The sequence below is a fragment of the Arachis hypogaea genome, chromosome 11, assembly GCF_003086295.3.
Source record: "Arachis hypogaea cultivar Tifrunner chromosome 11, arahy.Tifrunner.gnm2.J5K5, whole genome shotgun sequence".
NCBI classification, from domain to species: domain Eukaryota; kingdom Viridiplantae; phylum Streptophyta; class Magnoliopsida; order Fabales; family Fabaceae; genus Arachis; species Arachis hypogaea.
In genome coordinates this window covers 208,804-221,693 of record NC_092046.1, presented here as the reverse complement: position 1 = coordinate 221,693, position 12,890 = coordinate 208,804, and the positions used below count along the sequence as shown (strand labels likewise).

The 12,890-nt window shown below is 31.4% G+C and overlaps 1 protein-coding gene across 1 annotated transcript; it reads left to right on the top strand.

Moving 5' to 3' along the window:
* Positions 1-6,149: 6,149 nt before the first annotated feature.
* On the top strand, positions 6,150-12,500 carry LOC112719633 (phospholipase D alpha 1-like). The gene is made up of 5 exons (XM_025770274.2): positions 6,150-6,170; positions 6,295-6,378; positions 8,635-9,045; positions 10,127-11,561; positions 11,870-12,500. The coding sequence occupies exons 2-5, from the start codon at positions 6,304-6,306 to the stop codon at positions 12,328-12,330; spliced, it is 2,382 nt and encodes a 793-aa protein (XP_025626059.1). The 5' UTR covers positions 6,150-6,170; positions 6,295-6,303; the 3' UTR covers positions 12,331-12,500.
* The last annotated feature ends 390 nt before the right edge of the window (positions 12,501-12,890 follow it).

The following is a 12,890-nucleotide window of genomic DNA, read 5'->3' as shown; positions in this document are numbered from 1 at the left end:
TCACTAAAGCATTGAGTCCCAAGTTGTTCAATTCACGTCATCGCAAGTTCAGGCTCCTCAACATATATGCGCCTGACTTGAGGCAGGGTGTAACTTGATAACTCACCTGATTAGATTAGATTAGTTAGCACTGCTTTAAGTTTGTTAGAATTAGTTAGCATTGACTCTATTTATAGTCAGCCAGTTAGTCTCCTTAGCAAGTTTATATATAAATACACAAACATGTAACTGATAGAAGTTGTTCAAACACTAATCCAATTTCAATAAAATTCTCTCAACAAAAGAATGTGTAGAGAAATATTCTCTCCACAATCCACTAGTTCTTAAGTCACTCCTTTTAGATGCAGCTCGAACTCACCTTTTGTCATCTAAAATAGGTTTTTTTTAAAAAAAAAAAAAACAGATGTTAGCTGATATAGGTGCCACTCCAGTCTAAATATTTATAGAAGTAAGTTAGTGAATAGTTAGTCAGAAAGTAACTATGTTACTGTAGTTAGATGTCCGTTAGTGTGATTTATATATAAACCTGGAAGATGATTGGATATGCTAAAAAAAGTGGAGGTATATATACATTGACCATTCCTCCATTGAGATTACAACCACAAAATCACACTGCATTGTCATCAGCATCTTATTTTAGACATACAGGTCCACTTGATGCACCGTTGGACATGAATAACATAGCAACCCTGTGACATTTTAGATTAGGGTATATACCTATAGATAGAATGCATGTAATAAAGAGGAGTTATCCTCAAATAAATTGTACTGATAATGTACAATCGTGTGACTTTTGTCACTAAACCAAACAAAAGAAATGACCTTTTGTAAACAGCTCTTCAGATTCTAATGAAATTTTTGACTTGGTTCATCTTGATGTCTGGGGACCATTAGCTACTCCTTCAACTGCTGGACATAAATATTTTTTGACAGTCATTGATGATAAAAGCAAATTGACTTGGCTCTATTTCATGAAATTAAAATCTGAGGTTCCAGTTTTGATAAAACAATTTTTAGCTTATGTCCAAACCTAGTTTAACAAGATAGTAAAGTGTTTTAGATCAGATAATGGTTCAGAATTTAGACAATGGAACTTACAAACATTCTTTGCTGAAAATAGTATCATGCATCAAACTTCTTGTGTAGAGACACCCCAACAAAATGGGGTGTTTGAGAGAAAGTACCAACACCTTTTAGGCATGGCTAGAGCACTCATGTATCACTCTTCAATTCCAACCTGTTTTTGGACAGCTGCAGTTGGGCATGCTGCTCATCTTATAAATCGAATTCCAAATGCAAACTTGAAAAATCAGTCACCTTATGAAGTCATTTTTGGGAAACCTCCAAACTTAATGGACTTGAAAGTATTTGGGTGTCTAGCTTATGCCACTACACTAACTACTGATAAAAGAAAATTTGACAAAAGAGCTAGAAAATGTGTCTTTCTAGGATATAAATTCAACACTAAAGGGTTTGTTCTGCATGATATCAACACACGAGAAATCTTTATTTTCAGACATGTACAATTCTATGAAACTGTATTTCCTTTTCAAAAGGCTTTTAACCCCAATGCATCTGAAAGCAAGCTGGTAATAGATGGCATTAATCCGAGTTCAAGCTCTCATGATTTGCATCTTTATGACAACTTGCTGCATTTTGATTTGCCTCATGGGTCACACATGCCTAACCCTCTCACTTCACATCATACTTCACCCATTCCATTCGAATCACTAGTAGAACCTTCACCATATCACTCATGTTCTAATGATGCATCTGCATTACATGATAACCCCACACCCTCTAATAAGTGTGACATACATCCCCTGCACACTCATACTGCATCATCATCCTTAACTCCACAGCCAGCTCCCAGAAAATCATCTAGGACTAGAAAAATACCTGCATACCTGCATGACTATGATTGTCCCACCATTCCATCGACTTTGGCATATTCATCCACCAACAAGTACCCTTTTTCGAAACATATTTCTTATAATAAACGGTCTCAAAATTTCAAAAGTTTTTCATTGGCGGTGGCAGCCATCTCTGAACCTAAAACCTATGATGACGCTGTGAAATTGGGTTGTTGGCGAGATGCAATTGATGCTGAGCTTCAAGCTCTTGAGAAAAATAAAACATGGACTATTACTAGTCTGCCTCATGGGAAGAAAGCTATTGGATCAAAATGGGTTTTTAAAGTGAAGTTTAATGCGGATGGAACTGTCGAACGGCATAAAGCCAGGTTGGTGGCAAAGGGCTTCACTCAAATGGCCGGATTTGACTATTTTGATACCTTCAGCCCTGTTGTTCGCATGACTACGTTAAGAGTTCTCCTGTCTGTTGCTGTCCTGAAGCATTGGTTTCTCCAAAAATTGGATGTGAACACTGCTTTTCTTCATGGCGATTTACCTGAAGAAGTGTACATGCAAGTTCCTCAAGGTCTAGCAGCACCTCCAGGCTCAGTTTGCAAACTGAACAAGTCTTTATATGGCCTCAAACAGGCGAGCCGTCAATGGAATACCAAACTTGTCTCTGTGCTCACTGAATCTGGCTACACACAGTCTAAGTCAGACCATTCCTTATTCACCAAACAAACTGCTTCAGGTTTCACTGCAATTTTAGCTTATGTGGATGATCTTGTCTTTGCAGGGGATGACACCAATGAGATTGAAAACATCAAATCAGTTCTGGATGTCAGATTTAGCATCAAAGATTTAGGAAAACTCAAATACTTCTTGGGAATGGAGTTGCTTATAACCCAAAGGGTTTGGCATTGTATCAAAAGAAGTACACAACAGATCTCTTGGAGGATTTTGGCCTATTGGAGGCAAAACCTGCTTCAACACCGATGGACTATTCAGTGCATCTCTCCAGGACCTCAGGAGCACCCCTCACCGAGGCCACTTTGTATAGAAAGCTCATTGGCAAGCTCCAATATCTTACCAACACCAGACCCGACATTGTTTTTGTAGTGGGAAAATTAAGTCAATATTTGGAGTCTCCTACTCAAGACCATTACAAAGCGGCCCTACGAGTTCTACGTTACTTGAAGAACGCTCTGGCCACGGGTCTCTTTTTCCCTCTTGTTACTGACTTCAAACTCACTGGTTTTGCCGATGCAGATTGGGCAACATGCCCCGATACCAGGCGCTCTGTCTCTAGTTACTGTTTCTTTCTTGGCACAACGCTGATCTCTTGGAAGAGCAGCAAGCAGCAAACTGTGTTGAGATCGTCCTCTGAAGCGGAATATTGAGCCTTGCATTGGCCAATGCCACTTGTGAATCTCTCTGGCTTCTTCGCCTGCTACATGTGCTTGGTGTGAGTCATGCCCAACCTCTTGTTCTGTACAGTGATAGCCAGTCTGCTTTAGCCATGGCAGCCAACCCAATTATGCATGAACGAACAAAACACATAGAAGCGGACTGCCATATAGTTCGTGACAAAGCAAATGAGGGAGTAATCAAGCTACTACCTGTAACCTCAAGTAATCAAACGGCTGACCTCTTGACAAAGATACTGGCACCAGGATCATTCCACCCATGTTGTTCCAAACTAGGATTGTTGGACATTCACAATCTTCACACTCCTAGTTTGAGGGGAATGTTAACTGATATAGGTGCCACTCCAACCTAAATATTTATAGAAGTAAGTTAATGAATAGTTATAGTCAAAAAGTAACTAAATTACTGTAGTTAGATGTCCATTAGTGTGAATTAGAATTAGCCATAGTTAATTGAATCTAGTTAGTCTGATGTATAAATACTGTATTGTAATATTCTTACAAATGTGACTCTCTATTATTCTTCAGCACCTAATTTTCATTCACTTCCACACTTTCTTTCTGCCACTCTCCTCTCACACCTTCTTTCACTCGTGCAACTTCTTCCGAACTCCAAATTTTATCAACGGAAGATCTTAATGTTGCAAATTGCTTCTTTGAAAATTTCTCACATTATTTATAATAACAAATTTATTCACAAATGATCACTAACTAACTAATAATAATGTAGAAATACTTCGTAAAATACAAAAGCATTTAACAGGTATTCATCAGTGCTTTTTTTTTTTTTGTTATTTTAATGTTAAAAACTTTTATATTATAAGCACGAAAGTATTGTAATTTTATGTAGAATTGAATGCTCTACCCCTAGTGGTTCTATTTCAAACGATTTAAAATAGAATTTAATCACATGCATGCAAATGGCCACTAATTTGACCCACGGCTAATAAAGCATTGTATCAAAATAATGAGAAGTAGTTGACACTTGAGAGTTAGTAGATGATATTTATATGAGATTAATTGATAATATTTTTATAAATAATATAATTTTTTATCATATAAAAACAATAATTTTAATATATATTTATTATTTTCTTTAATTTTATATCTATTTTCTTATTACATGGACCAATTAATTAATTAAAAAATTATATTTATATTACTCTTTAGTATCCTACCTATATACTAAGGGTGCATGTTTCTTTTATTATATATAAAATATTCTTATTATTTTTTCTTATTTCTTATTAATTCTTTTTATTTATATATTTTTATAAAAAAATAAAATATTTTACATTATCATTATTATTTGAATCAATCAAATAATAATTATTAATTTATATATAATTATAATAGTTATTGAAGAGTATTTTGGTCATATCATTTTAATTACAAGAGAAGAAATTAAAGTATTATTTTCTCTAATTAAAAAGCAAGACTTTTAAAGTACAAAAAAGGGTTCACTAAATTTTTATCATTTTAAAAAAGTTTTAGCAAATAATAAAATTAAAATGAAATAGATTGTTAAAAATAAAATTAAAACAATAATAAAGGTAAAATCATTTTGGTGGGAATACACGAAAATCTGAAATTATTTAATTAAAAAAATGTTTGACCCTCCAGTTTTATATATCTTCTTCCCTCTTTGCAACTTATTATTGCACATGTCCACCTGAAAATGATTATTTTAGCTTGGTCTTTCTTTCTACATGTGCTTAGATCTCAAGATTCAACTATGAGAAATTTTCTTGGATTGGAACATATATAACTTAGGGTCATATTGCCATATTTTTATTTATTTGATATTTCAAAGACCAAATTGTCATATTGTTCAAACAAAAGCGGAGTCTCATATGGTTCCTAAATTTCAATTTTTTAAAAATTAATTACAAATTTAAATTTAATTTCTTCTAAAATTTTTATTTATTTTTTATTATGAAATTAATTTTTTATTCTTTCTTAAATTTAATTTAATTCCGCATCTGATTATATACATATATATGGATGGTCTATTAGAATCATTAGGTATGATCAAATTAAAAAAAAAAGACCAAAATTGAATATAATTTTTACATGCAAAAATTGAATATGCCATGGATCGGAGATGGGAGCGTTAGACACACACACAAAAAAAAAAAAAAAAAAAATCTCTAAAACAGAAGAAATAGTGATATTTATAAATAGGTGAAAATTTAATCTATAGTGATTAACTCATTAGTCTATTTAAGTAAGTGTTGAAAGTTAAGATCCCACCTTATGCATGTAGCAACTCATTAACTAACGGTAAATTTTTAAATGGAGCTCAGTACTGTGGTAGATTAATCCTTGGCTTGCTAGGTTAAAAAGTATCGTGAAAAATTAAAAAAAAAATAAAAAAAAACTCAAGTACAATTAACTTCATATAAAATTAATTATTAAAAATAATTAGATAATAATTTAATCAAACTTATCAAATCTAATGACTTCGTATCTATTAAATAATGCAAGTGCAAGTGAATGTGAATCTCAAATGCTGAAAGGAAAAATCCTCTCTAATAATAAAGAAGCTAGCTAAATAAAATTCGAAAAAGTCTGAGGCCAGCAATTTTTTAAAAAATTGGTCAATATTTAATCATTAAAAGAAAATTGAATGATTTCACACTATTGGATTTAATCTCACGTTATTAAAAATACTATTGATAGCTAATTGATAGTTACAAAACACAAAAGTTACTGACCTCTAGCACTCCTCAATAAATTCCTCCACGTGGTTCTATTTCACACTATATAATTTGAAATATAATTTAATAGCATGCAAAATTGCAAATGGTTAGTTAGGAATGCATTATCCGCCAATTATAAATAGGTATATGGTATGTCCTCTTTGCATGCTTCTTCTCAACTCTCCCAAGTCAGTACTCTCACACAATCTTTTCTTATTTTCTTTTCAAGTTTGATTTAATTTTCATGGCCATCTAATTATTCTAAACCTTAGCGTGATTTGTTTTGAACTTTAATTGCATTTTTACTTGCAGGTATAAGTGATGGCACCATTTTTATTGCATGGAGATATCAATGCAACCATTTATGAGACTCAAAAGTTCGACACCTTTTCATCGGTTAGTCCTGTTTCGGTGACGAGGGTCATCATAATTTATTGTTACAAAAATTAATTTGAAAAGTTCAATGTCTATGTATACATTATATAGTTATATACAGATTTAATTTCTTTTTATAGAGTCAGTCAACACTATATAAAAATATATATATTACACGAATATTAAACTATTTATAATCAAAATTGCCTGTGCACATATATAAACTACTGATTTTGTTTGGGGTCCATGGCCCTAGGCCCCTTGGCTATCAATTTTAAATTCTATAAATTTATTATTAGATTGATTTATAAGAAATATTAGAATTTAACAAGATTTATACCTATATTATAAATAACAAAAAAGTAAAATATCATTTTTATCCTCAACGTTTGGGGTAAGTTTTAAAATTATCTCTAACGTTTGAATCGCTCTATTTAAATTCATAACGTTTCAAAATTGACTCAATGTTGTCCTGTCGTTAGGAATTTGTTAACAGAATTGACAGCGGGACAAAATTGAGACGATTTTAAAACGTTAGGGACTTAAATAGGACGAACACGTTGGGAACAAAAACGATCCATAGTAATTTTATCCTTCAATAATATCAATTTTTTATGGTATATAGTTATTCAATTATTTTTTAATCACATCTAAGTAAATTACATTTAATCACATTAATTTTATTCTAAATAAATTTATTTTTGGTAAAGTATACTTTTTGTCCCTAAAGTTTGACAAAAATTTTAAAAATACTCCTAAGTTTTATTTTGTTTCAATTTTGTCCCAAAAATTTTTGATTTGTATCAAATATACCCTTGATGGCTAATTTTTCAAAAAATTTAAGACCAATTCAACAACAATTTCATAAGAACAACCCTTAACATAAGCAAATCAAGCATCATTTTCATGCATATTATTGTTAGATTGGTCTTAATTTTTTTGAAAATTTAGCCGTCGGGAGTATATTTGATGCAAATCGAAAACTTTTGGGACAAAATTGAAACAAAATAAAATTTAAGGGTATTTTTGAAACTTTGCCAAACTTCAGGGACAAAAAGTATACTTTACCCTTTATTTTTTTATAATTTTACTCTTAAAAATTTTTACTCATCATAAAATGTTTGTAGAATGACTAGTACATAAAGTAATGTGATTCTAGTCATTTTACAAATATTTTATGATGAATAAAAATCTTTAAAAGTAAAATTATTAAAAAAAAATTATTTAGAATCAAAGTAATGTGATTAAGTGTAATTTACTTAAATGTGATTAAAAAATAATTGAATAACTATGTACAGTAAAAGATTGATATTAGTGAAGGATAAAATTAAAATTTATTTCTATATATATATATATATATATATATATATATATATATATATATCATTTTTATTTGTCCCCAACATTTTCGTTCTATTTGGTAGCGTTTGTTTTGAGGTACTGAGACAGAGACCAGGAGACTGAGACTTATTAGTATCATGTTTGTTGGTTCAGAGACTGGTACTAAAATTTCTGTCTCTGTCTCCAAAATTTCAGTAGTACTTCCAAAAAGTAGGGATACAAGGGACTAAAATTTTTAGAGATTGAGACTAAAATTTTAATAACATTTTATATTTAAAATACCTTCATTTCAATTAATTAATTTCAATTTTATCCTTTTGTACAAATTAAATTAGAATTTCATTCTTGTTTCAATTTTTGTCTCCCACTTTATACCAAATAGAATACTGAGATTTATTTCAATTTCTGTCTCTTAGTCTCTGTCTCTCAGTCTCAGTATTTTCGTCTCTGTCTCTCTACCAAACGCTACCTTTAAGTCCCAAACGTTTTCGTCCTATTTAAGTCCCTAACGTTTTAAAATCGTCTCAATTTTGTCCCGCCATCAATTCCGTTAACAGATTTCTAACGTCAGGACAACATTGAGTCAATTTTGAAATGTTGGAAACTTAAATATGACGATTCAAATGTTAGGGACAACTTTGAAATTTACCCCAAATACACGTTAAGAACAAAAATGATACTTTACTCTAACAAAAATTAAAAGTAACATAAAAAAAAATAACACACAATTATTTTATTTAATTTAATATTTATAATTTTATATTATAATATCTATAATTATATATTTATTATATCTAAAATTATCTATTTATTTCAGCAAGAATTAATGAATATAAAATAAAAATAAATTTCGAATATTTTAAGTTGATTTTTAGATTATATATATATATATATATATATATATTTACAAAAAAGTTTGTCCTCCTCCTATTCCAGGTGCCCCTTTATGCAAGCATTTATCTGGATGAAGTAAAGATTGAAAGCAGGCGTTTAAAAGAGCCTACTAACCCTAAATTGGAAGAGTGTTTTTACATTCGTTGTGCCCATATGACATCAAATATCATAGTCAAATTGGAATGTGACAAATGGCTTTCTTCTCTTCGTGGACGAGGTGTTATTGGAGAAGCATATGTGGAAGTTGATGAGAAAATGTTAAATGGTGTTGAAGTTGACAAATGGGTTGAAATAGTTGATGCCAGTAAAAAGCCCATATCTGGGGGCCCAAAGATCCATGTCAAGCTACAATTTTTTGATGCTAAACGACACCAAAACTGGTCTCAAGGCATCAAATCTCCTGACTTCCCTGGAGTTCCTCGCACTTTCTTCTCCCAGCATAAGGGATGCAAGGTATATTATGATGATAAAGAAAATTACTTACTTTTTTATTATTATTATTATTATTATTATTATTATTATTATTATTATTATTATTATTATATAGAGTAATACTAGAGAATTAATTCTTTTCGTCAATATCAACCATTTTTTTTAAATTTTATTTATTTTAAATTTTAGATTTTAAATAAAAAATCTTTAATTTTAAATTTTAAATTATAATCCTAACATTGGCTAACTAAAAGTTAGTTTTTTATTATTATTATTATTAGTTAACTCTAGACATTATAGCTAAATTACACTTTGTTAGCGGTCTTTTTGTTGAGAATAGATTTTGTCAGATTTGTTATTTTTATTTGGTATTTTTTTTTTTACAAAATTAAAAAAATTTATGTTTTAAATGGATCAAATTCAGTCTAAAATTATGTTATATAACTAAAATATATATTTTATAATAAAATTAGTAATTAATATTATATTTATATTTTAATATTATATAACATCATTTTGTTTTTAAAATAATTTATTTTAATATCAATATACATAATATTTATTAAATTTAACATTTAAATATCATATTTTTTTTATTTGTTGTACAAAATTTATAAGAATTATATATAGTAATTATATGTCGTCGAGTCAATTTGATTTAATTTGATTTATATTCGGATTAACTTAGGTCGAATTCGTGTACTCAAAATAAAAAAAATGATAATTACATTCTTATTTTTTATAATGTTACTTTATATACAATTTTTTACATTATATATTGCATAAATTTGTAAAAAAAGTGATGTTATTAAAATTGGAGCGAGAATATCCATTTTTCACTATAAAATATTAGGACATATTCGGATCTAAGTACATGCACACCCCTACTTTGAATTCAACTAGCTACTATTATTCAAAACGACTATATTATGTATATACTAAAATCAGCCACTAAAATCAATCATGAGTATAAAATATATGTTGGAATATAAATATATATTAAAAATTAAATTAAACTACATATGTATTTATACATAGATAACTTATTTTTATAACTGATTTTGATGTACAAATAATATTTTTGTATCCAAAATATGTTCAGGTTACTCTTTACCAAGATGCTCATGTCCTAGATGATTTTTCCCCAAGAGTAGTGCTTGATGGAAGTAAGACTTACGAGCCTCAAAGATGCTGGGAGGATATCTTTGATGCAATCAACGAAGCAAAACACTTTATATACATCACTGGCTGGTCTCTTTACACTCAGATTTCTCTGATAAGAGATCCTAAGAGGCCAAAGCATGGTGGAGACATAACACTCGGTGAGTTGCTCAAGAAAAAGGCAAAGGACGATGGAGTCAGGGTTGTGATGCTTCTATGGCAGGAAGGAATAATTCGAGTTCCAGGAATTGGAAACTACGTCAGAACCATGGGTACTCATGATAAAGAAACCCAAAGCTATTTCAAGGACACAAATGTCCACTGCATTTTGTGCCCACGTGACAGTGTTTCTTACAGTCATCACCAAAAGATTGTGGTGGTGGATGCTAAGTTGCCAAATGAAAAGGACCCAGATCATCAAAGAAGAATTGTGAGTTTCATTGGAGGTATTGATCTCTGTAATGGAAGATATGATACTCAATTTCATTCTCTTTTTCAAACTTTAGCTGCTGAACACAGTAAAGATTTTTATCAACCAAGTATTTATGGATCTGCAATTGAAAAGGGTGGTCCTAGGGAGCCATGGCATGATATACATTGTAAGCTTGAAGGGCCTATTGCATGGGATGTTTACTCCACCTTTGTGCAGAGATTTTGGAAACAGGGCACAGATCAGGACATGCTTCTTTCAGAAGAAAAGCTTAAGGATTTCATCATTCCACCATCTCAAGCAACGAACCCTGATGATGATGATGACACATGGAATGTTCAGTTGTTCAGATCCATTGATGATACAGCTACTCTTGGTTTTCCAGAAACTGCTAAAGAAGCTTTTGAACATGGGCTTGTTAGCGGGAAGAACAAGACGATAGATCGGAGCATTCAAGATGCATACATTAATGCTATTCGCCGAGCAAAGAATTTCATATATATTGAGAACCAATATTTTATAGGAAGTGCTTTCGGGTGGAGTGTGGATAGCACAGAATTTGATGCTGTTCATCTTATCCCAAAGGAGCTTTCACTCAAAATTGTTAGCAAGATTAAGGCTAAAGAGAAGTTCATGGTGTATGTAGTGATTCCAATGTGGCCAGAAGGTGTTCCAATAAATAAGACTACTGGAGCTGTTCAGAAAATACTATATTTGCAGAGGAGGACCATAGAGATGATGTACAAGGACATTGTTGAAGCACTCAAGGAAGAGAAAATTGAACAAGATCCTCGAAAATATTTGTCATTCTTCTGTCTTGGCAATCGAGAGGTGAAGAAAGACGGAGAGTATATGCCTCCACAGAGACCAGAACAAGGTTCCGATTACCAGAAAGCCCAAGAAGAACGACGCTTCATGATTTATGTGCACTCCAAGATGATGATAGGTAAGTCAATGATTATTTTGAAGCGAAAATTTAAGTACAGTTAACTTTATGTAAAGTTGATAGTTGACCGTCGTTAAATGATTTAACAAATTTGACTAACTCTAACTATCAACTTCACATGAAGTTAACTGCACCTGAATTTCTACATTATTTTGAATTTAATGTTCGTGTACTCTTTTCGTATACAAATAATAATTAATATTTAAAAACTCTCTATATTGTAAGTAATTTTTTATTGTAAAAACTTTACCTAGCTATTTATGTGGATTCTTTTTTCTCTTGTTTGTTTTTGTTTGCTTGTTTAACAGTTGATGATGAGTACATAATCATTGGATCTGCCAACATCAACCAGAGATCAATGGATGGTGGAAGAGACACCGAAATTGCCATGGGAGCTTATCAACCACACCATTTGGCTACTAGCCAAGGAGGTGCAAGAGGCCAAATCCATGGCTTCCGCATCTCCCTGTGGTACGAGCACCTTGGAATGTATGAAGACACCTTCCTCAACCCAGAAAGTGAAGAATGTATTAACAAAGTGAAACAACTTGGGGAGAAGTATTGGGAGTTGTATTCTAACAAGTATTTACTTGGATCCAATAACCTTCCTGGTCACTTGCTTCGGTATCCTGTTGATATTTCTGCTGATGGAACACTCACAAATCTCTCAGGAGTTGAGTTCTTCCCTGACACTAATGCTCCTATTCTAGGTGCCAAAAACCCTACTGTCATAAATCGAGGTCTTCCTAACAAGATATTCACCATGTAGCATGCATGCAAAAAAAGTGTCCCACAATTCTTAAAGTTCAATTCCTTGATCAAAATAAGTATCCTTTATTGTTGTACCTGTTTGATAATGGATACCTTTATCTTAACTTTTGAATTAAATAAATGTTGTATTCCATGTACTTCGTGAATGAAATTTATCCATTTCAAAAATCTTCTCGGCTTAGTTGTATTACTTCGTTGAATATAATTGTGGCTGCTTTCTTCATGGTCCATTCATCCTGATAAAATGCCTTTGACTATGCCAAGTAAATGATTGAAAGAATATTACAGTAGAGTGCATCCATTCCCAACATGACGATATTCTAAGTCTAATATACCAAAAAAATTTACATTCATATTCATATTCATATGTGAAATTTGATATATATACTTCTCAAAGAACAGGATTTGAGAGCATGGACAAAGCATGTTGTGGCATTACAAATATGGAACTTGGCCCATTTTATAGCACTTTTCATTGAAAATATGCAAAGATGCATCTAAATATGTCTTTTGGGATAGTTATCACCCTACTGACTTACAATATTGTTATCTCAGATT